The sequence below is a fragment of the Chiloscyllium plagiosum genome, chromosome 6 (genome assembly GCF_004010195.1).
Source record: "Chiloscyllium plagiosum isolate BGI_BamShark_2017 chromosome 6, ASM401019v2, whole genome shotgun sequence".
Taxonomy (NCBI): Eukaryota; Metazoa; Chordata; class Chondrichthyes; order Orectolobiformes; family Hemiscylliidae; genus Chiloscyllium; species Chiloscyllium plagiosum.
The window spans coordinates 77,054,362-77,079,972 of record NC_057715.1 but is presented as its reverse complement, the minus strand read 5'-3'; the positions used below and the strand labels follow the sequence as shown (position 1 = coordinate 77,079,972).

Genomic DNA, 25,611 nt, shown 5'->3' with positions numbered 1-25,611 from the left:
CCCTTCTTGTATTACATAAATACAGATATTTCGGCTATCCTAACAAGGGCTTTTATTTAATTGAGATTACAAACCTGGCTGGTCCGCGGCCCCTCGGGGGAGGAATCCCGCACGAATACGTGTTTTATTATATCTGATGCTAACACATCCCGAGCATGTAAGAGACTTAAATATACACTCTGGTTAGTTGTAGGTTAGATTAGTAGATAGTTGAGTTTTGTTTGTTTTTTTTCTTCTTTTTTTGGGTTTTTTTTTTTGTTTTTTTGTTAAATTTTGGCTATTGTATATTTGACCTAATTGTATATCAATGTTTATATCTGAGAGTTTTGTTTATTTTTGTAAACTTGTAAAAATGTTAAATTTCTAATAAAAATATCTATATAAAAAAAATCTTACATCAAGAAGGTAAGTGAATTCGGATTACCTGTACTGAAGAACATGTGAAAATGCTGGCAAAAACAAAGAAACACAAGCACTTCATACAACAGCGACTTGATTTTTTTAAAATGTGAGAGTTAGTTACACAGTCCTTTGCAGAAGTAAGTGCTTTATTCCCGTCCCTTAACCAGGCCATTCATGAAAAAATGGCAGAGAAAGTAAATGCATACGCGAGGCAGTGCTTCTGTCTTTCTATCGTGACACTGAGTTCAGCGGAAACTGACAATGCTCTTGTGATTGTGGAAGCTGTTCAGGACATTGCTTAATGCTGGGATTTCATATATTTATGTGATGGTAAGGGTTTAGTCTTTCTCAGTTTAATCTGCAATTTGCAGAATGCAAAGATTAGTCTGTTTAAATAGCAGACTCATGAAAATTTTAGATTTAAACAAACTCTCCAGTACAGCACAGCGTTAGATCAGTATGGCTTTCTTTATTTACGGTAAAATCAATTAACCGAATAATCAATTATCCAAATGAATTACTGCCCACCCATCTTTTTCGGATAATTGAGGTTCCTCTACACTTAACAACCCAGCCTGAACAGCCTTCTGCTGGAAAGAATCCCGAAGATTCAGCTCATTCTGAAAGAGACAAAAATCCTCCTATTTTCTGTCTTAAATGTGCAAATAATTATTCAGAGATTATACTCTCTGGTCCTTTCTGTTCATTCAGGGAAAGGACCTTCTGCATCTACCCTGCGAATCCCCCAAAAACGTATAAGTTTCAATATCTCCTCTCATTCTTCCAACCTCCAAAGAGTACATGTCCACCCTACTCAACTTGTCTTCCTATGAAAATCTCTCCATACCAAGGATCAACCTAGTGGACTTCTAACATCTGTAAAAGGAAAAAACAGAAAGTTACACAAAAAGGTGGCCAGATTTTCTTTCCTGATTCTTCCTAGATTTCCCTAAACCTTTGCATCATTTCCCATCTAATAGCAGATAAAAAATGAAGAAAGAAAAAGAGAAGAGATAGAGGAGCAACTTTCTGTATGGAAATTCCTCAAGCCAGTTCACAGAAGTGTAATCGTGCATTTATTATACAGAGTCATTATGGCACAGACATGGCCATGCCAGCAGGTCATAATGGACACTGAGTCAGAAAAGAGTTTAGGATATATGACTAAATATTTGGCTAAAGAGCTCTGTTGTAATGAGCACCTTCAAGATGGCTATGTAGCCACAACCACCAAAAGAGGGTCAATGGAAGTCAAATATGCACTAGAGTACAGAATTGGAACAATACAGATAGAGTCATAGAGTCATAGAGATGTACAGCATGGAAATAGACCCTTCAGTCCAACCCGTCCATGCCGACCAGATATCCCAATCCAATCTAGTCCCACCTGCCAGCACCCGGCCCATATCCCTCCAAACTCTTCCTATTCATATACCCATCCAAATGCCTTTTAAATGTTGCAATTGTACCAGCGTCCAACACTTCCTCTGGCAACACATTCCATACATGTACCACTCTCTGTGTGGAAAAAGTTGCCCCGTAGGTCTCTTTTATATCTTTCCCCTCTCTCCCTAAACCTATGCCCTCTAGTTCTGGACTCCCCGACCCCAGGGAAAAAACTTTGCCTATTTACCCTATCCATGCCCCTCATAATTTTGTATAAATTGAAGAGTTGCAGAGCTGGTGTATGTTGGAGATAGGAAGGCAAAGACCACTGAGGAATCTGAACATAAGAATTACAGAATCATAGAGTCATAGAGATATACAGCATGGAGGGAATCAATGTATATCAAAGAGCTTAGGGTGATGGATAGCAAAAACGGACCAGTTTAGGATGAATGGAAAATGGGAGACTGGCCAGAAAACATGAAATACTTAAGTCGGGGAAGAAAATGTGTAAACGGGGGTTTCATCAGCAGATAAATTGAGTCAAAAATAGAAACAGACAACATTACTGATGTGGAGGTTGGCAGTCTGATTGGATGAGGATATTGGGATCGAAAGCGAAGCTCAGGGTCAATTAAGGCAATAGGGTTTTGAAGAGTCTGATACAGCTTGAGATAGCAGTCAGGAAGGGAGATGGAACCTATGGCTACGAACAGAGGTAGCAGTGTAAATCCCAAGGATTTATTACAAGTAGTTGTGGCTCATCTCAAAGAGAAAGAAGCAAAGGAGAAATAAGGACCAGGCGAAAAGATACAGTGAGAGAAACAAAAACAAAGGTCAGTAGAGAAAATAAAATGGCAAGTTATCTCCATTACTTCTTGCAAAACTATGAGAAATCACCCACTCCTACCAACATTCATGAAAAGTGAGATGATGCAGGAGTTATGTTCCATGTAATACATATTCTTATGATTTGCTAGTAAATTCATGAGGTAAATGGTGACAATACTCACTGAAGCATTTACATTAAAAAAGTTGTGATGCAGAGGAAGAACCATTTGTAACTGCATAAACAAAAATGCTTACCTATATTTCACCAGGATTTAATATAAAACTGAAATCTATGAACACAAATGTAGGCATGCAAAATACTGTTTACAAAATTTTATGCATGCATTAAAGCAAGAAGTATAACTGGAATATTTAACTTATTTACTCATAACTATTTACTTTCAAAAAGGAACATAGAGATGAAGAACAGGACATAACTCCTTGTGTGATTTATTTGTATCTTCAGAAAAATATATATTCCTCACCAAGAGTTTTTTCCAACTCCTAAACCAGCTAGCTGTCTGTTTATGTTCAGTCTGAATGAAACTGCCATTTGTGTTGAAATTTGGGCTGTTCAGAAATGTGGGTCACCTTACTAGATACTAAGAACAAAGTGCTAAAATAATTTCTCAATAGATTCTTTACAGGCAGAGAGCGATTTCATCCATCAGCAGAATCTGAGCCTTCCATCCAGGTCTCAGACTTGAAAGGAGGGTGTGCTAAGACCATGAGCCACACAAGCCCATCATCCAAAATTGAAATCAAAGTGAAATATTTTCCTAATCAACCTGTTAAGAGATGTTATAACACACCTTTGGTGCAAGTACGACTTCAACCCAGGGACGCTAACATTGCACCGTAAGAGGCCCAATGGACTCGAAGTGGTTAATCCTGCAGCTTGACTCGATATTATTTAATTGGTAAATTGATAGGCACTTCATCAGAACTGTACCAGACTCGAAATGTTAACTGTTTTCTCCCCCTTACAGATGCTGCTAAACCTGCTGAGTTTCAGCAATTGCTGTTTTTGTTCCAGATCTTCAGCAAATGCAGTTCTTTGTTTTACCTGCATTCTAGATTGCTTTAATTTGGAAGTCAAATTCTACAAAATGATTTATAAATGCTCCAAAGAATATGATGGAAATGTATAGCGGCTCTTGTGGCATAATGATAGTGTCCCTACCTTTAAGCCAGAAGGCCTGAGTTCAAATTCCACCCTCTCCAGAAGCATGTCATAACACCTCAACCAGCTGATTAAAGCATCCACTGTGGCAACAACTATTATTCAACTTGATGCATCATTAAATGGGTTAAGACCAAGGTTTATATTAAGATTATTCACAAAATGAAGCCCTCATTCAACTGTATGAGGGTATGAAAATTGGAAGATAAGTCAACTCAACTCACTCATGCATACCTTTGAAGAGCTGGTTACAATAGAAAGTGTGAACTCAGGAATAAGTTACTCAGAAAACTTCTTATTCAAGATATTGTGAATCAAGTAAGGCAAGGTAACGGGATGTGGATATGTAGAAAGAAAACAACTAAGTTTAAGACAATCTTTGCAAGTATATTGTACATGTTGCAGATAAAGTGAACTTCACAAACTGTAATTTTTAATGCTGCAAATGCAGCATTATTTAAATTATTTTCAGTGGCTGCAAACTATTCCACAGTATTGTTTAAAATGTTGTACATACCCCCATATTCCCAAAGGAACGTACACCTGCTCCAGTACTTGGTATTTTTGCAGTCATCTACAAAATAGTTGTTAAAATATATTTGGTAATCTTAGACTTCAAAGACGTTCTACAAGTTTTACAGAGCTAAAAGAGCATCTTTTTCCTAAATCCCATAACTTCCGTCAAGAACCATAAATGCTGATTTGCATAGACCCATTCCTGAACATTGCAGGCTTTACTTTATCAAGTATTTAATTGTTTCAGCAATATGCTAGATGTATTCATATCAGTTATACTCGACTTTCCATTACAAAGAACTGCGTCATGACTTTATTTTAAATCGCTCATTGAGTAACTATATGGAGGCATATTAATGTGGTAGCTGAATAATTGTCACAGAATTGTGGAACACAGGATAGTACCAGTGACTAACTACATTACTGAAGTCAACCATTGTCATGTGAGGAAATGGTGGAACATGACAATGTAATCTTGAAAGGAAAGAAATAGGCAGCACTAATGTAACTTCATACAGTGTTTGACCAGTAGAAACTTAGAGGTCAACCGCCTCGTTGGACACAGTAAAGCCTAGCCAAGACATGCAAGATCTGGTTAACAGGAGTTTACGCTTTATCAAATAATTTAATTGATTCTACCCAAGTATGATTATTCTCATAATTCACTTACTGGTGGTCTTCTTCCATGGCTAGTCCTCAAAGCTTGTTGAAAAGCAACATCATTCTCTAGTTCCTATATACAATATAAAGAGGTTACTTATTTCTTTCAAACACATGGGTAGTCATGCCTGCTTATTTTGTACACAGTGCATAATAGTGCATACAATGATTGTTTTTCTCTATTACATATTAAGTTGCAGATTTTGAAAGAAACTTCTAAATACAAATTATTATAGATCATTAATAACAAAAATTATTATATTTGTTTGGTTGTAGAAAGCTTGAGTATTACTGGAAAAAATGCATTTGATCAAAGATTTACACTGACAACCAATTTAGGATGGTCAGTAAGTTAGATCCACAGTGCACTGCACTTGTATGTACTGGAAGTCACATTTTAAAAAAATTGTTAATACTTTGGGGCTTGTTCTTTGCAGAAACATATAGAACACGTCACAAAATGTGCCTGTTTCAACTCAACAAAATAGCTGACAGCAATTCAGGGTTTCATTTCTCAGGGAATTGCCTTGATCAATCAACATGCCTAGTTTAAACTTAAACAAAGCCTGGTAGTTAACTGTCAATCATTAACTGGGACATTATCTATGGCAATGCCTCTACCAGAGTCCACTTGCCAAATTTTGATAATCTCTTTTCATGCAGTATTAATGCCAGTTGTCCCTTATACTCGGAATTCCCATATGAATTGTCAGGATGAGCGTAAGCTGAAAAGCATCAATGAAATGTGCCTTTTTTTTTCAACAAAAATTGCTATAGTAAACACTTTGAAAAGGATGCAAAAACTTTCTTGATATTTGTACACTTCTTGTGCTTGTCACTAACAATGCTTCTTCAATCTTAACTAAAATGCAGAGTTATTAATACAAATGAAACACCTATCCTAAAACATTTATTAAAATCGCTAAACTACATTTGACTGTATTTTCATTACTTTTTAACAATATGTAACAGTATAATAGCAAAATGTACTTCCAACCCAGTACCAGACATTTTACTTACAATAAATAAAAGCAGAGTTTATCCGCCACATCTAACACAAATACTTACTGAACAACTACAGAATTCCAAGGTGTATAAGGATTTTGGCTTTCTGATAATTAAGTCACAAAATGCAGGACAGCACACAATCAAGAAAGCTAAAAGCATATTATCCTTTACTATGTGAGGAATTGAAAATGAGATTAAAATGTTGCATAGATTTGTAGACAAACTTAGATTTCATGATTGACATAGTTTATCTACAATCAGACAAGTATATTCATTGATTGACTAAAGGTTAAATCATTTTACTTAAATGTAGCTAATGCAGATCCCGGTACTGTAAAATAGTGTGACTCTGCTTGCTTCATTGACAAAGAAATGCACCATAAATTGTGAAAGTGACGACAATAATCTAAGGTTTTAGATTTAAGCTGTAAATCTGAGGGACGCCTGTTTAGCTTATGTGCAGCTGAGATCCAGATTTTAAACTTTGAGTAAGACAGACGTAGTGTACTCCTGGCTCAATAGTCCTCATCAAGCAATCTTAACTACAGCTGTGTTCTTGTACTAGTGTGTTTTAATTTTTTAAGTAGGTGTAATGTATGTATTACAGTTAATTTTGCAACAAGTGTATTCAAGTGTGCAATTGTATAATCCTATAGATTTTTTAACATACGCTAAATGACAATTTGTTGCAATTAGCATTTCTGTACTACTTGCTTTCTAATCTTTTGTATTAATTTTGCCTGCAAAGGATAAAGGGCAACAAATGTTTTTACAAGCATTCAAATACAGCAAAACTAATTACACTGAATTACTCCAAAGCAGAACCAAATGGTCAATGTTAAGTAAACGTCTGATTTCCAAATTAAGTAAACATTGAGATATGAGATCAAGGATATCTAACATTGAGTCCTAACTGCAAATGGATCCCTTTTTCCTTTAACAGAGGTGAAGAACATTTCAAACAATCCTCTTATTTTATGAAAATTTAATGAGGTGGATGGACCCAAAGATAACTGACAACTTAAGGAACCAGTCAGGATATAGTGGAAAGTGACATCAATGTCAATCATTTTAGTAGCAATCAGAGATTGAGCATGTGTCCCTTAAACCAATTAGCAATAAGCCTTGCTTAGCTTAGACTAATCTGAATATAATAGTGTAATTGATCATGCTGTGCCGTGTGCCTTGAAAAGAGAGCTAATAAGCAAAAATGTTCAGTGAGCAAGGCGCTTGTGAGGCATTTGAAGTTATTCTACTGTTTGATTGAAAGGGGAATGGTGTTAAGGCAATGGACAGGAACCAATTCACTAGCCACATGTGTGTTTCACTGGTGGTGGAAAATATAAAGTTCTTGCACAATTATTTCTTTTTACTGAGTCACTGTAGATTCAAACACAGCCTCGGGTGATGTGGGGAAAATATATGCACTGATACTGGAGCCCCTTTGGGTGCAGTGATAGTTTGGGGAAGGGGAAAGAAAAGGAAAAAAAAAGGGAATTAGGAGAGTCTCCTAATTCTAGGGATCGGTCTAAGCTGGCTGGTCAGAGCTCATGTACTGTGCAAAAAAAAAAGTGGAAAGGGACCAAATGACCAGATGTTCAACTACGCCCTAAGCTGAACTCAGGAACAAGAGCCATAGAACGCCTGCTAAGTTGTTGCCTTAGAAGTGTTATTAACAACTCAAGGAAATTTTCCTGAGTCACTTCAATAGATTATCTCCTGTTGTCTTATTGATTAAAGCCTCATATGAACAAATTTTAATCTTGGGATTTGAGTTAAAGTTACAAGGGCCCTAAAACTTACAATTATGCTTCAGCATCTCAAATTCTGTATGCATTTTTGATTTCCTTATTTAAGGAATGATATAAATACACTGGAGGCAATTCAGAAGAGTTTAGCATGGTAATACCTGGACTGAGTGTGCTGTCTTGTTATGACAGGTTAGTCAAGATAGACTGGTTTTCACTGGAGCTCAGAAGAGTGAGGGATGACTTAATTGAAATATCAGATCCTGAACGGTTTTTAACAAAGCAGAAACGGAAAGAATATTTCTTCCTATGGGTCAGTCCAGAATTAAGACCTCCACTTTCAGGTCAGATTAGGAGAATTTTCTGAGGGTTGTTCAAGTTTGGAGTTCTGTCTCAGCTGAAGGCTGGTCACTGAATATTTTTATGACTGAGATAGATTCTTGTTAGTCAGGAGAATCAAGGGTTATTGGGATAGATGAGAATGTAGAATTCAAAACACAAACAGTTCAGTCATGATATTATTGAATGTGAAGCAGGCTAGAGGGCCAAATTGTATACTGCAACTCCTACTTTGGATGTTTGCAGAGTATATAAATTTACATTGATAAAGGAACCATTTCAAGCACATACCTCTGTGTCATAAGTTGGGTTGTAGTCATTATATCCTGAGTATAGGTCCTCCTCTTCTAATGCTGTCAAATGCACATGCTCCATAATTCCAATCTGCGTAAGCAATGTAACTATAGTAAAAATTAGCATTATGCCACACAAGTTTGTTATTACAAACTTTTAAAATGAAAATATCAAGAATGTTCATCCTACTTTGATTATGGGCTAGCCTCAGTACTTAAAAATTCCATTGCAAATTTGGAGAAATAATGAATTAAATTTAGGCTTGACTTTTTAGGTTTTAATGGATGAGTGGTAGATGGAATATCAGAGAAATGTGATGTTTACCACTCACATAGGAAAAATAGAAAAGCAGAATATTTTTAAATTTGAATTACTGGAAAATGTTGGCATTCAGAGGGACCTGGGTATCACTGCATATGATTCACATAAGTTTAACACTACAACAGCACAACACTAACTGTGTTCAATGGAACATAGAATAACTTAATTTCAACACTTCAACTGAATCAATATTTTACTTCAGTTTTCATGGAGGACACTAGTACCATTCCGATAATAACAGGTAATGCAGAGATTATAGAAAGGGAAGAACTTAGAACAATCACTACCACTCGGGAAAAGATATTGAGCAAACATTAAGACTGAAAGCAGACAGGTTCTCGGGGTGTGATGGATCCACAATCTCTGCTGCTACTTCCTTCACAGCCTCAAAAATTAGGCCATTATTTATAATATTCCCAAATTTCCTGGAGGTGGGAAAGTTCCAGTAAAATTGAAAAATGCTAATATAACCCTTATTCAAAAAGTACACATCAATTAGTTTAATGTCATTGGAAAATTGTTAGAATCCATTAAAGTGGTAACAGATCAATTGGAAAGTCAAAGTACAATCCATCAGATTCAGCATGGCTTTATGAAGGGTAAATCATGTTTAACTAAGTTGCTAGCATTTCTTTGAAAATGTAACCAGCAATATAGATAATAGGGATCCTGTAGATGTAGTGTATCTGGACTTCCAAAAGGCCTTTGATAAGGTGCTGCACAAAAGCAATACACAAAGCAAGAGCACATGGCTTTCAGGGTAATGTATTCTCTAGGATAGAGAATTGGCTATCAACAAAGCAGAATTGGGATAAATGTTTTTTTTCTATTTGGCACACCATAAATTGGGGATGGTATTGTGGCACAGTGGTTACCACTGCTGCCACACAGTACCAGGGATCTGGAGTTTGCACATTTTCCCCATGTTTGCATGGGTTTCTGCCAGGTGTTCCAATTTCCTCCCCCAGTCCAAACATGTGCTGGTTAGGTGAACTAGCCATGCTAAATTGCCCCTATCTAGGGTTGTGCAGGCCAGCTGGTTTAATCATGGTAAATGTTAGGGTGGAGGCATGGATCTGGGTGCGAGGCTTTTCTGAGGGTTTGTGCAGACTCAATTGTTCAAATGGCCTCTACTGCACTATAGGTGTTATAGAATCATAGAATCCCTACAGTGTGGAAACAGGCCCTGCGGCCCAACAACTCCACACCAACCCTCAGAAAAGTAACTCACCCAGACCCATTCCCCTACCCTATTATCCGATATTTACTCCTGACTAATGCACCTAACCTACACATCCCTGAACACTATGGGCAATTTAGCATGCCAATTCACCTAACCTGCATATCTTTCAATTGTGGGAGGAAACTGGAGCACCTGGAGGAGACTCATGCAGACACGGGGAGAATGTGCAAACATTCCACACAGGCAGTCGTCTGAGGCTGGAATCGAACCCGGGTCCCTGGCACTGTGAGGCAGCAATGCTAACCACTGAGCCACCGTGCCACCCCTACAATTCTACTAGGGTGCCACAGGGTTCGGTGTTCCAATTGTTTACAAATACTTGATTGTGGTGACAGAAAACACGATAGCCAAATTTGCAGATGTCACTATACAACAGGTGGAAAGTAAGTTTCAGTGAAGAGAGAAACAATCAATCAATCAAATGGATAGGTTAGGTGAACATACCAAACATTGATTGATGATGTTCAAAGTGAATAAGCATGAAGTTATCCACTTCTTTCTGAGAAATATAGAGCAACTTGCTCTCAAAACAGAAGGACACTTCAGAATGCTTTGGAGCAGGGGGATCTGGGTGTCCGCATGCATGAATGCAGAGAACTAGCATGCAGATAATAAGGAAGGCAAATAGAGTTTTAACATTTATTGTGAAATAAATAGTGTAAAAGTAGGGAAATGTTGTTGCATTAGTGAGACCACCTCTACAGCATTGCATACAATTTTGACTCCTTTACTTGAGGAATAGATATATTGGAGGCAGTTCAGAGCAGGTTCACTACATTGATTTCAGAGATGAGATGAGAGAGTTTGTCTTACAAAGAGAGACTGTGCAGTTAAGGCCCATTCTTTGGAATTCAGAAAAATGAGGAGATATAATTAAGATATATAAGATGTTAGAGTGGACCGACAGAGTAAATGTAGAAAAGATGTTTCCTCATGCAGGGTAATCTAGAATGAGAGGTCATATCTTTAATACAACAGTAGCACATTTCAAACAGTTGAGAAACTGCATCTATCAAATGTTTGTGAATCTGGGGAGTTGTTTTAAAAAATTCTCAAGGTCAGGTTCGTAGGAGAGTAGTCTGACACAGAACAAACGACCAAGAGGCGAGTCTGCTAGAATATGGGCATTTTATTCCCCGCAGCGTCGCCACAACCAACGGGTCTGGCTTATACTCACTCTACATGTTACTGGAACTGGGAGCCGTCAGTTCTCGTAGAGCGGTTGCCAACAACCCACGCTCGGCGGTTAAACGTAACCCCGGAGCAGACTCACCGAACTGGAGACTTTTCCAGCTGATATACTCTTTTCCAGATATAAACATTCATGTGAACAGCAGAGCAAGGCTAAAAAACACATTCCATTCTGGTTACATACAGATAAGAAGATTCACACGGGACTAAGCAACACCTCCATTCCGGTTAGATTCACACATGCATTGGGACATAATTTTTAACCGTTTCACCACATTCCACTGCTTGGCCCAATACATGTGTTACATTATGATCCACACATGTATTGGGACATAATTTTAACCCTTTCACCACATTCCACTGCTTGGCCCAATACATGTGTTACATTATGATCCACACATGTATTGGGACATAATTTTAACCCTTTCACCACATTCCACTGCTTGGCCCAATACATGTGTTACATTATGATCCACACATGTATTGGGACATAATTTTTAACCATTTCACCACATTCCACTGCTTGGCCCAATACATGTGTTACATTATGATCCACACATGTATTGGGACATAATTTTTAACCGTTCCACCACATTCCACTGCTTGGAATTTTACACCACAACAATAAATGTGGCCTCACAGTACGGCTCACTCCAGGAGAATAAAGAGGAAGAGAACAAATCACTGGTCGAGTGGTTATACCGAAAACTATCAGAACTGGCTTCGGATTTACAGCAGTTTTAAAACTTGCCAAGCACGGGGGTGTAAGCAATAATAGTTAAAAATGGACAGAATGAACACAAGTCCCAAGGAGGAAGGACAAACTGGACGTGGGAACAAACACAGACAGTTTTTAGTGGGACACTTTCTCTTAAAGTCTTAAGTTAAAAAAAGGAAGCAATTCTTTTCTCATTCTGATTTTGTTTTGCACATTCATATGGAGTCACAGAGATGTACAGCATGGAACCAGACCCTTCAGTCCAATTTGTCCATGCCAACCAGATATCCTAAATTATCCCTGCAGCGTCGCCACAACCAGGTCTCGTACTTACAACGGGTCTGGTTTATACTCACTCTACGTGTTACCGGAACTGGGAGCCGTCAGTTCTCGTAGAGCGGTTGCCAACAACCCACGCTCGGCGGTTAATCGTAACCCCGGAGCAGACTCACCGAACTGGAGACTTTTCCAGCTGATATACTCTTTTCCAGATATAAACATTCATGTGAACAGCAGAGCAAGGCTAAAAAACACATTCCATTCTGGTTACATACAGATAAGAAGATTCACACGGGGAGGTGTGTAATAAGATTCACACGGGACTAAGCAACACCTCCATTCCGGTTAGATTCACACATGTATTGGGACATAATTTTTAACCGTTTCACCACATTCCACTGCTTGGAATTTTACACCACAGGAGTTCACCTCCCTTGAGCATGGTAGACGCTGGGACAATTGAGTAAATTTTTGAGGCAATAGACCGACAGTTTTAAACTAAATAATGAGTTGATGGTTTATGAAGATTGGGTAGGAAGGTGGTGTTGAGGCCAAGGTGAGATCAGCCATGAATATATCAAATGGTGGAGTGGGATCAAGAGGCTGAATTGCCTATTCTTACTCCTGATTCTTTCATTTTTTAAATTTTTACAGGCATATACTTAGCACACCATCTGCTGTATTGCTAATAATACGTTGGAAAGCAGACTTTGGAGATGCTGCCAGCAAAACACAACACAAAGCAATACTTACAGGAATTGATTGAAATAAGCAAGACTTTCTTAAGCACAATGTCAGGAGGTCTCTGTGATGGCACTCATAGTAAATCAGTGAGTATACTGCTTTATTTTCAAAAAGATGGTGTGTGTAAAATATCAATGTCAGGGGTATTGAGATTTACAATTACTGCCAAATGTCATTATTATTAAATGTTAGCTATGATTCAGTAATTTCTGTTTGCCTAAAGATTATGGGCACAAGTTCCACCTCAGATATAAACACAATCTAGATTAACACTATTGCACAGTACTGAGGAGGGAGCATTGCACTGTAGGAACTGTTGCTTCTGAATGAAATGTGAGATTGAGACTCTGTTTGATCTCTCCAGTGAGTGTAAAAAGAAATCTCAAGATAATTTTGAAGAGAAGGAAGGAAGTTAACCAATGTTCTGGCCAAGACAGGGCAGCATGGTGGTTAGCACTGCTGCCTCATAGCACCAGGGATCCAGGTTCGATTCCAGCCTCAGATGACTGTCTGTGTGGAGTTTGCATATTCTCTCAGTGTCTTTGTGGGTTTCCTCTAGGTACTCCGGTTTTCTCCCACAATCCAAAGATGGGCAGGCCAGATGAATTAGCCATGCTAAATTACCCACAGTGTTAGGTGTATTAGTCAGAGGAAATGGTTCTGGGTGGGTTACTCTTCGTAGGGTTGGTGTGGACTTGTTGGGCCGAAGGGCCTGTTTCCACACTGTAGGGACATTAATCAAATCTAATCATCAATCCTTTATTCTTCAATTCATCCAAAACCAAATGATTTGGTCATTGCTGTTAGTAGGAGATTGTGCAAACGAAGTGCCACATTTCATATACTACAACAGCAAGTACACTTGTAAATGCATTTTGCTAGCAGTAAAGTACCTTGGAGCTTCCTTCAGTTGTGAGCAGCATTTTAAAAATGTCTTACTTTCTTTTTAAATGGTGTTCTGCAATCTTTACTCGTCCTTCGGATAATGCATAAGAAACCACTGATGCACTTCCTCCATTAAGGGTTCTCAGTGGGGTATTTGCTGGTCTTCCAATTGTTCATTGCCTTCATATTGCACAAAATTTTAAATTGGCTCCATATTGAATCCATTTGTACAATATCCAGGGTAGAGAGATTTGCCTTCCTGTCTGGAGTCACTAATCAATACCAAGTGCAGGATCACTTTAGTCCAAGGTATCTGCTGCATACAGGGTGTGAGAACCAGAATCTGCCACTTGGCTACAAGTCCAAATTGCCAAGTAGCTGGCATTCTGTCTCTGTGACCATGTTCTGTTCAGCTTATTAGTAATGGAAAGAGAGTGAGAACTGATATCATTATCAGTCTCATTGGCAGTCTGTCAATTCAAGAAATTTAACAACCTTAATGGCAGGATGATTACAACAGTTATAGACTTCATTAGTAAGCGTGTAGAAGACAGCATGCCAAAGAAGTTAATCCAAGCATTTCCAAACTGGAAACCATAGATGTATCGAGAAATCCACTCCCTGCTGAAGTCCAGGTCAGAGGCATTCAAGTCGGGCAATCTATACTGGAAATCCAGACATGACCTCTGTAAGGCCATAAGAGACTCCAAGCAGCAATGCAAAACTAAGCTGAGACCCAGACCAACCATACAGACACCCATCATTTGTGGCAAAGCTTACACAACTTAATAGGCTGCAACGCGAAGTTGAACAGAATAGCGGGCAACAGTACATTCCTACCCAGTGAGCCGAATGCATTTTATGCTCACTTGCAACAAAACGTCAGTGACACAATGTCAACAATCCCAACAGCCTTGGATGCAATTGCACCCATGGTCACCAACGCAGACATTAGTCTGGCCTTCTTGAGAGTGAACCCAAAGGAAGTGACTGACCCCGAATGGAATCCCTGCCATGCACTCAGATCCTGTGCAGACCAGTTAATGGGAGTATTCATAGACATTCTTCCCCTCTCCTTACTACGATCTGAAGTCCCCACCTCCTTCAAGTAGACCACTATCATATCAGTGGCAAAGAAAAGTAAGAACATAAGACATAGGAGTAGAAATTAAGCTATTCATCACATCGAGTCTACTCTACCATTCAATCATGGCTGATAAGGTTCTCAACCCCAACCTCCCAATTTCTCCCCGTAACCCTTGATCTGCTTGATACTCAAGAACCTAACTATCTCAATCTTAAATATATTAGATGACCTGACCTCCTCAGCCTTCTGTGGCAATGAATTCCATAGATTCACCACTCTCTGGCTGAAGAAGTTTCTCCTTATTTCCATTCTAAAAGGTCTTCTCTTTAATCATGCAGCTTGCATCAATGACTACCATCCAGTGGCTCTGACATCCAAAATTATGAAGTTCTTCAAGAGGTTAGTCATGGTTCACATCAACTCCAGCCTACCAAATAGCCTTGACCCTTTGCAATTTGCCTACCGGTTCTATATTTATCCCTGGAACATCTGGATAACAAGGATGTCTACATCAGGTTTACTGACTATGCTCTGCTTTCAATACCATAATTCCAAAGAAACTCATCTCTAAATTTAGAGACCTAGGTCTTGGCTTCCCACTCTGTAACTGGATCTTTGACTTCCTGACCCATTGACCGCAATCAGTAAGAATGGCGACAACACTTCCTCCACCATAATCCTCAACACCAGCCCTGCAAGACTGCATGTTCTGCCCGATACTATACTTTTTACACTCACACAACTGTGAGGCCAAACTCTGCCTCAACTCCATTTCCAAGTTTGCTGATGACAACACAATTGTAGGACCTCAAACAATGACAGGACAGAATACAGGAAAGAGATAGCAGCATGGTGTAAAGTCAACAATCTCTCTACCAGTATCAGCAAAACATCTGATCATTGACTTCAGAAAGTAGAGTGGGGGGCATGCCCCTGTCTGCATCAATGGTGGTCAGGGAGAGATGGTCAAAAGCATCAAGTTCCTGGGACTGATAATCACCAACAATCTGTCATGGTCGACTCATGACAAGGCAATGATCAAGAAAGCATAACAACATCTCTATTTTCTCAGGAGGCTAAGGAAATTTGGCATGTCCACAAGTTCTCTTCCTTATTTTTGTTGATGCACTGTAGAAAGCATCCCATCTGGATGGTATGGCAACTACTCTTCCCACGACTACAACAAACTACAGAGAGCCGTAAACTCAGCCCAGTCCATCATGCAAACCAGCTTTCCATCCATTGACTCCTTCTATATTTCCTGCTGACTCAGAAATACAACCAAAATAATCAAAGACCCATCCCACCCAGTTACACTCTCTTCCACCCTTTTCTGTTGGGCAGAAGATATACAAGTTTGAATACATATACAAACAGATTCAAGAACAGTTTCTTACCTTCTGTTATCAGATTTTGGACTTCAAATGTTGCTTCAGATCTCTCTCTCTGCGCCTTCTCTGCAGCTGTAACACTATATTCCTGGTTAAAACTCACACAACACCAGGTTATAGTCCAACAGGCTTATTTGGAAGCACTAGCTTTTGGCGTACCGCTCTTTCATCAAGTGGTTGTGGAGTATAAGATCGTAAGACACAGAATTTATAGCAATAGTGCACAGTGTGATGCAACTGAAATTATATATTGAAAAATACCTGGATTGTTTGTTAAGTCTCTCATCTTTTAGAATGACCATGCTGGTTTCAGTTCTTTCATGTGTAAGTCCCAGAACTTTTTTTAAAAAGGTACATTCTCAAGAGAACTTTAACAATAGGTGACATGTCAGTTCAGTTAATGCATTGAAGGTGTGAGGTGCCCTGTGTGAGGCTTTTTGTGCCCCAATGTTCAGACTGATTGTATTTCTAAAAAAAGGACTTACAGAATCTTACATGGAATCATGCAGTTTTTGAGCAAAATAAAACGTAATTCTGCAAGTACAAATTCATCCCACAAACATGTGTCCGCGCACATGGTTGGGGGGGGGGGGGAGGGTATGAGTGTCTGTCAGAGTATGGTGTGTGTGTGCGCACGAGTGTAAAGGTGTATAAGTCTGTGAGAGTGTGTGCATGTGTGAGTGTATGAGAGAGGGTCTGCATGAGTGTATGGGTCGGTAGGAGTGTGTGCGTGTGAGACAGAGACAGAGAGGCAGAAGCAGAGGCAGAGACAGAGAGGCAGAGACAGAGAGGCAGAGAAGTGCAGTGGGGCCATCTTAGTTTGACATTAACCCAAGGTCCCAGTTGAGGCCATCCCCATGGGTACCAAATGTAACAAACAATCCAAGTCTTTTTCAACATATCATTTCAGTTGCATCACACTGTAAACCTTTGCGATAAATTCTGTGTCTTACAACCTTATACTCCACAACCATCTGATGAAGAAGCAACACTCCGAAAGCTAGTGCTTCCAAATAAACCTGCTGGACTATTACCTACTGTTGTGTGATTTTTAACTTTGTACACCCTTGTCCAATACCAGCACCTCCAAATCATGACTATATTCCTGCACTCTGTTCTTCTACACTAATGCATTTTATACGTTACAATCTGCCTATATAGCACACAAAACAATACTTTTCATGTATCTCAGAACGTGTGACAACAATACATCAAACACAAGAGCCAATCAACTTCTCCAATATTCTCTCACAGCCTTGAAATTTTTCTGTCTTCAGGGCTACATCCAATTCCCTCCAGAAAGCTTTGATTGTATCTTCCTTCAACACCATAGTCTTATAGCATTGCATTTCAGATCCTAATCTCTCACTTCAGAAGAAAATGGTCTATCTTCATAAGAAGTGCAAAACATATACCCACACTTCCCTCCTCACCTCAGTCCAAGGTCTCAAAAGGATCATCCAAATCCAGCAGAGATTTATTTGTATATCCTCCAACCTCATTTATTGCATCCGGTGCTCTCCTCTACATCAGAAAGACCGAACACAAACCCATGGAAAGGTTCAGGGAACACCTCTGGTCTGTACGTATCAACAAATCCCACCTTCCTATGGTCATCCATTTCAACTCCGCCTCCCACTCCCCAGAGGACATATCCACTTTGGGCCTCATTCACCACCAACACAAGGCCACCTGCAAACTGGAGGAGGAACACCTCATTTTCTGCCTTAGAAGCCTATAACCACACAGCATAAATATTGAATTCACCAGTTTCCAAATCTGCCCTCCCCCAACCCCATCCCAAATCCAACCCTTCGACTCAAATCTGCCCTCTTGACCTGACCTACCTGTCCAGCCTCCTTCCCACCTATCTGCTCCACATTTCTCAATGATCTATCACCTCCGATCTTCGCCCACCTAAGATCATTCGATCTATATTTCCCTGAGCCCCACCCCCTCCCCCTCTTAACTCTCAGCCCTCTTCCCCAGTCCTGAAGAAGGGTTTTGCCTGAAACGTCAACTCTCTTGCTCCTTGGATACTGCCTAACCTGCTGTGCTTTTTCCAGCACCACACTTTATCAACTCATCCACATAATCAACATTGGTTCTTTAGCCAATCATTTTAAATTGATGATCCACCTGATTTTCAATTCTTCTGCCAATGTTTCTTTCTATCTACTGTCCAAAGCCCTCAGGTTTTGAGGAGTTAGTAGGTGAAGTACTTGTCAGAGAATGCCAAGTCTGGCCTGCTCTTCTGGCTCATCCCAATCAGTTTTCGGTCAGTGGTAAACCTCAGCAGGTTTAGAATGAGGCAGTGATGGCAATACCATTGAATGTCAAGAGAAGATGGTTACATTTTCTCACTATGATGCAAAATGTTATATTCCGTTTAGCTGCACATGCATACTAACTGCTTTAAAATCTTAAGAATTACGAACATTGCAGAACATCATACAGTCATCGATGAACAGCTGCACACGTGACCTTTATGATGAAGGGAAGATCATTGAAGCATCTGAAGATGGTTGGCCTCAGGACATAATCCTGAGGACCTCTTGAAGTCTATCACCATCATCTTGACAGTTCACATTATTTCCAGGTTTTGGGTCATGTGCCAATTTTGAAACTGTCCAGTACACTCTGGTCTTGTCATAACATGTCTGAGTCAATTTTTTTAAAATTTAAAATAACTTTCAAGAAAAAGTGGTCCTAGTCCCAATACCTAGAGAACACCACAGTTCATCTTCCTCCAATACAGAAACAACTGTTTATCACGACTGTTTCCTGTCATTCAGTTAACTTCATATAGAGTCATAGAGATGTACAGCATGGAAACAGACCCTTGGAGAGGCTGAACAGGCTGGGGCTGTTTTCCCTGGAGCATCGGAGGCTGAGGGGTGACTTTATAGAAGTTTTCAAAATTATGAGGGGCATGAATAGGATAAATAGACAAAGTCTTTTCCCTGGGGTCGAAGAGTCCAGAACTAGAAGGCATAGGTTTAGGGTGAGACAAGCTGTTAATGTTCCTTTTCATTCAATGGGCTTCCATTTTACTTGCAAACATATTACATGACACTTTAATCAAACCACTTTTAGAAGTGCATATTCACTGACAACCACATTGCCTTCATCAATCCTCTCCTTCACCTCATCAATAAACATAAATTAGCATGAATATTCTTGGACAAATTAGTACTGTCTTTCCTTAGTCCATATTTGTCTAAGTGACTATTAATTTTGTCCCAAACAGTTCCTCCAAAAGCCTTGTAGTGCATTGTAGTTGACTCAGGCAACTTTAACAGAAAGTGAGGGCTGTAGATGCTGGAGATCAGAGCTGAAAATGTGTTGCTGGAAAAGCGCAACAGGTCAGGCAGCATCCAAGGAACAGGAGAATCGACGTTTCGGGCATAAGCCCTTTTCCAGCAACACATTTTCAGCTCGGGCAACTTTAACTACAGTAAACTTTACCAATGCTTTACTTCAATTGCCACCTCTGTCACCATGACTTTCTACTTGTCTTTACTAAGGAAAAGATGTTGGTAAAGTATGCAATTAGAACCTCAACATGCAATGATTCCCTTTTTGATTCCTAATCACTTCTTACCACCTCCTTTACGATCTTTCAACAGCTATACAAATCCTTTGGACTCATTTTTGTTAGCTGCTAGTCTCTTGCCTTGTACTCTTCTTACATTTCATTTCTGAACTTGCAACATTTAACCTGGTTAAACTCTCTGGTTAAACAACCACCTCTCAAAGAGTGGGACTATCATGATTTAACCTCATGTTAAATACTTTTTAATTGTTTGGGATAGTAAAAGTCCCCATTAGCATACTCCATAGCTTTTGCATACCTATGTCATTTCCATGTAATTTTTTACCTTTATCTTTGAAACTAGTTGGTGGCTGACAGAATGAACCCTATAGTATAATGACACCTCTATTAATTCTCAACTACAAGCAAATACATTCTGACCTTGAACTCTCTTTCTTCAGCAATAATACTGTTCTTAATCAATACCATCATCCTTTCTGAACAACTATATTCAGGATTTTTTTTTAAAAAAGGACTCCTATCCTTTTTTGAACCGGGTCTGGAGTCAATTTATTAAGGATGTAATAACTGAGCATTTGGAAAGCAGTCACAGAATTGGTCCTAGTCAGTATGGATTCACTACAGAGAAATCATGCTTGACAAACCTTCTGGAATTTTTTGACGATGTGACCAATAAGTGGACAAGATTGAATCAGTAGATGTTGTATACCTGGACTTTGAAAAGGCTTTTAACAAGGTTCCACACAAGAGATTAGGAAGGAAAATTAAAGCTCATGGATACAGAACTGGTTGGCAGACAGGAAGCAGAGAGTTGAAATAAATAGGTCCTTTACAGAGTGGCAGGCAGTGACGAGTGGATGCTGCAGGGTTCAGTGCTAGGACCCCAGTTGTTCAAAATATACATTAACAATTTGGATGAAGGAATTGAATGCAATATCTCTAAATTTGCAGAAGACACTAAGCTGGGTGGCAGCGTGCTGTGAGAAGGATGTTAAGAGGCTGCAGGGTAACTTGGACAGACTGGCTGAGGGGGCAAATACTTACAAATGCAATATAATATGGATAAATGTGAGGTTATCCACTTTGATGATAAAAACAGAAAGGCAGATTGTTATCTGAATAGTGACAGTTTAAGAAAAGATGAGGTGCAATGAGACCTGGGTGTCATGGTGGAACAGTTGCTGAAGATTGGCATGCAGGTGGAGCAGGCAGTGAGGAAAGCTAATGGCATGTCGGCCTTCATTGCCACAGGATTTGAGTATCGGAGTAAGGTTGTCTTGCTGCAGTTATATAAGGCCTTGGTGAGGCTACACCTTGAGTATTTTGTGCAGTTTTAGCATCCTAGTCTGAGGAAAGACATTCTTGCTATTGAGGGAGTTCAGCGAAGGTTCACCAGACTGATTCCCAGGATGGCAGGACAGATGTACAAAAAAAGACTGGATCGACTGGGCTTGTACTCACTGGAATTTACAAGAATGGGGGGGGATCTCATCTAAAATTCTGATGAGACTGGATAGGTTAAATACAAGAAGTATGTTCCAGATGTTGGAGAAGTCCAGGACTCGGGTCACAATCTAAGAATAAGGGGCAAGCCATTCAGGACTGAAATAAGGAAGAATTTCTTCACTTCGAGAGTTGTGAACCTGTGGAATTCTCTCCCACAGGAGGCTGTTAGGGCCAGTTCATTAGACATATTCAAGAGGGAGCTGGACATGGCCCTTTCAGCTAAAGGGATCAAAGGGGTATGGAGAGAAAGCGGGAATGGGAGCCATGATCATATTGAATGGTGGTGCAGGCTCAAAGAGCCAAATGGCCTACTCCCACAACTGTTTTCTAGGTTTCTATCCCCAAATACTATCTGCTCACCAGCTTTATTTACCTGCTTCCATACATTTATATACACATACTACAAATGTGATTTTAGATACAATAGTATCCCCACTCTACCTGATCTTGATCAAATAATGTACTATTTCTTAGCCTAATACTATCTGTCTCTCCAATCCCTTGTACACCTTGTTCCTTCATTCTCATGCTATATACTGGTTTCTGTTCCCCTGCAAAACACCCCGTGAAGACATTGGTCACAGGTCTCGTTAGATGTAATGCGTACAGCCTATATAGGATACAGTTTCCTCAATTTGTCCTGACATCTCCACTCCTGCACCATCTCTCCAACCATGCATTCATTCGTTCTATCCCTCTATTTATTGCTGTCTAACGTTAATTTGAAGATTACTACATCTTCTGATGTTCTACTATTTTGACCCATTACTCAAAACTTGCTCGCTGTAGGAGACGTCCAGGAGCGCGGTAGAAACACTTCAGCTTGTTCTCAAAGCATCCCTGAAGAGATCAAGCGTTGCCACCAATTAATTCCTGAGCGTCCCTTGCCTTGTGACGAATCGGGATGGGAGGTTCTTTCGGGAAGACACCGAATACATAGACTTCATCGGGGGCATATGGGTTGGGGGAGAAGTGGTGGTCAGTCGCGACATTGCACAGAGTGTACAAAACTCAATACTTCATTTTCTTGCCCCTTCAGAAGGGCTTGTATATGGTATATTTTATGATCGCGTATGGACTCACTAGACATTGCAGAACCCACTGAACTGGAGTGAAAGCAAGTCATTCGCGATCCCAAAACATGGTTTAAAAAAAAACTGTCGGATAATCTCATCCCACTTCCACTTACAAACCCCAGTTCAATTCTCGAGACCTCAGCGACAATATACTGACCGCTACAACGATATACAGTACTAACTGCAACATAACCATGTTTGGGCATCAGCAATACATTTTGCATTAAACAGAATTGCAAATGGTTAATCGTGCAACCACTTTTATGCAGAAAATTGACTTTTGTTGTGACTGCGTGAATATTTAAAATTCAGGAGAGAAGTTGCCTCAGAAACAAAAAGGTTGTTGAGAAACTGCTGCGATCAGAATCGCACTACCTCCTACCGTGTGAAACCCCGCCTGTAAAACTGAATTAATCGAGAATGAATTACTGATTATACAAATACCTTTCAAATCGCCCAATTCCTCCGAGACGAATGAAACAAAAATAATAAACTGCAATAAAATTCAAAAAGTTCAAATTTAGTCAAACGGCCGAGCCCGCCCCCAAAACAATCAGGTTTCTTCCTTCCCACAATTCAAAGCGCTGTGAGCAGACTAATGAAACGAGCGAGCTGATTGGACCGGCTAGAAAACCTGCCCATTCATGGAGGTGAGAGGACAGGTGTGATTGGCTACAGGCATGTGTTCTGTTGCTGAGAGACGGGTTAGTAAACGAAGTGATGGCCCGCTGAAGGCCAGAAGCAGCGGCTAGCAATTAGAGTACTATAAACATGCATCTGGTTATCATAAACAAACCGCATAACGATAGAAATGGTAGAGAGTGGAAATTGACATTTTGATGAAATGCTGCCTATTGTAATGTGGATTTCACGACCATATAAAGAATCCTCGAGTTGTTGTACAATCGAGGCGAAAGTGAGGACTGCAGATTAGAGTCGAATGTAGTGCTGGAAAAGTACAGCAGATCAGACAACATCCGAGGAGCAGGAAAATCGACGTTTCAGGCAAAAGCCCTTAATGAGGCTGAGAGCCTGGGGGTGGAGAGATAAATGGGGAGGCTGCGGAGAAGATAGCTGACAGTGCACTAAGTGGATGGAGTTGGGGGTAAAGGTGATAGGTTGGAGGGGATAGGTGGTAAGGGACCATGGACAGGTGGAACGGGTCATGAGGACAGTGTTGAGTTGGAAGGTTGGATCTGGGATAAGGTGGGGGGAGGGGAAATTAGGAAACTGGTGACATCCATATTGATGCCTTGGGGTTGGAATGTCCCCAGGTGGAAGATGAGGCCTTCTTCCTCCAGGTGTCGGGTGGTTAGGGAGTGGCGATGCAGGAGGCCCAAAACCTGCATGTTCTTGGCGGAGTAATAGTGGGAATTAAGTGATTGGACACCTGCACCAACCAACCCCACCGCCCCGTTGCTGAACACTTCAACTTCCCCTCTCACTCCAGCAAGTACATGCAGGTCCTGGGCCTCCTCCATCACCACTCCTGAACCACCCAATGCCTGGAGGAAGAATGCCTCATCTTCCACCAAAGGGACCTTCCAACGCATAGCATCCATGTGGATTTCACCAGTTTCCTAATTCCCCCTCCCCAACCTTGTCTCGGATCCAACTTAGCACCGCCTTCATGAACTGCGCTACCGCTTCATCTTCCTTCCCACTTATCCACTCCACCCTCCCCTCCAACCTATCACAATTTCCCCCAACCCCCGTCAACCTATCAACCAGAAAATGCTGGTTTCTGGTTTTTGATATGTAAATCCCAGAACTTCTTTTAAACACATTCTCAACCAGCATATCCCATTATAAAAGATGAAAGTTTTAATCTAAGTTTGTTTACTGTATCACATCTCCATGATACTGGACTCCTTTGGCTATAAATTCTGTGAGCATGATCTTAACTTCTACAACCACCTGATGAAGGAGCGTAGCTCCAAAAGCTAGTGCTTTCAAATATATCTGTTGGAATTTAATTGGTGTTGTGTGACATTTAACATTTAATAGATAACTGTTCTATTTGCTCTCTACAAGAGAATCCTGGTGCCATCTTCACCCAGATTAAATTCCTTTGCTGTAATCTTCTCTCATTCCCCAGAAACAAAATTCCCTCCCTCTTCCCTGGAGTCCCATTTGAGTCACATTAATCTGTCCACTATTTTAAATTATTGATTCATGAATCAGAACACAGAAAATGCTGGACATTCTCAGCAGGTTTGGTAGTCCTTGTGGAGAAGGAAATATTTTTGATGTTACTTGTCTATGAGCCTCATAAACAATAAGAAACTCATTTTTAAAACTAATACTTAATTTCACAGACTCTGTAAACTTCTCAAACATCCCTTTCTCAGTATAGTAGGACTGATTCTGGTTATCCCATGATGGTTTAGCTAAGTTGTGCATTGATCAATAACTTTAAGGATAATATTGATATCAAGTAATATCTAAGAAAACACAGATTTGTGTATGCTGGAGATATGAAACAAGCAGAAATTGCAGGCAAAACAGTAGATCTGGTGGCATCTTTGGGAAAAAAGAGTTAATGTTTTGAGTCCAGTGATTCTTTTTCTCCCCAAAGATGCTGCCAGACCTTCTGAGTTTCACCATCTTTGTTTTAAGAAATATTGAGTGACTTGGGGAAGATAAAATTGAAAGTAGATGATCATATCAGGCAGAGCAATTTTTAAGGGCTGATTTTCCAGCTGTCCCTTTACCTGCGAACATCTGCGCCCAATCAGCTTTTGAAAGTTCTTGCCTAATACCGTCAAAATTGGGCTTCCTCCAATTTAGAACTTCAACGTTTAGATCTGGTCTATCCTTTTCCATCACAATTTTAAAACTAATAGAATTATGGTCACTGGCCCCAAAATGCTCCCCACTCACACCTCCGTCACCTGCTCTGCCTTATTTCCCAAGAGTAGGTCAAGTTTTGCACCTCCTCTAGTAGTTGCATCCACATACTGAATCAGAAAAGTTTCCTGTACACACTTAACAAATTCCTCTCCATTTAAACCATTAAAGTGATTGCTGGGCCTCTTACTGAGATATTTGTATAGCCACTTTGAGGTGCTGGAAGACTGGAGGTTGACTAACGTGGGTGCCACTGTTTAAGAAAGGTGGTAAGGACAAGCCAGGAACTATAGACCAATGAGCCTGATAGTGGGCAAGTTGTTGGAGGGAATCCTGAGGGACAGGATATACATGTGCTTGGTAGGGCAAGGACTGATTAGGAATAGTCAACATGGCT

General features: G+C 40.0%; 2 protein-coding genes across 5 annotated transcripts in view; one reads left to right on the top strand and one right to left on the bottom strand.

Annotated features, from left to right (window-relative positions):
- ift88 (intraflagellar transport 88 homolog) overlaps window positions 1–25,611 on the bottom strand; it is a 302,741-nt gene that overhangs the window by 115,900 nt on the left and 161,230 nt on the right. For 2 of the 4 annotated variants that reach the window (XM_043691900.1, XM_043691897.1), the window contains exons 1-4: window positions 22,809–22,956; window positions 8,365–8,457; window positions 4,989–5,051; window positions 4,320–4,376 (exon numbers count right to left, since the gene is read on the bottom strand). In XM_043691900.1, coding sequence (XP_043547835.1) covers window positions 4,320–4,376; window positions 4,989–5,051; window positions 8,365–8,448 — 204 coding nt within the window. In that variant the 5' untranslated portion in view covers window positions 8,449–8,457; window positions 22,809–22,956. Of the gene's footprint in view, window positions 1–4,319; window positions 4,377–4,988; window positions 5,052–8,364; window positions 8,458–22,808; window positions 22,957–25,611 lie in introns of those variants that run through there. The other 2 variants (XM_043691899.1, XM_043691901.1) reach the window with 2 other exon arrangements.
- The window catches only part of cryl1 (crystallin, lambda 1), a 106,218-nt gene continuing 103,607 nt past the window's right edge, over window positions 23,001–25,611 (top strand). The window contains exon 1 of the mRNA XM_043691912.1: window positions 23,001–23,068. The gene's annotated coding sequence lies outside the window, so the exon portion shown is untranslated. The remainder of the gene's footprint in view (window positions 23,069–25,611) is intronic.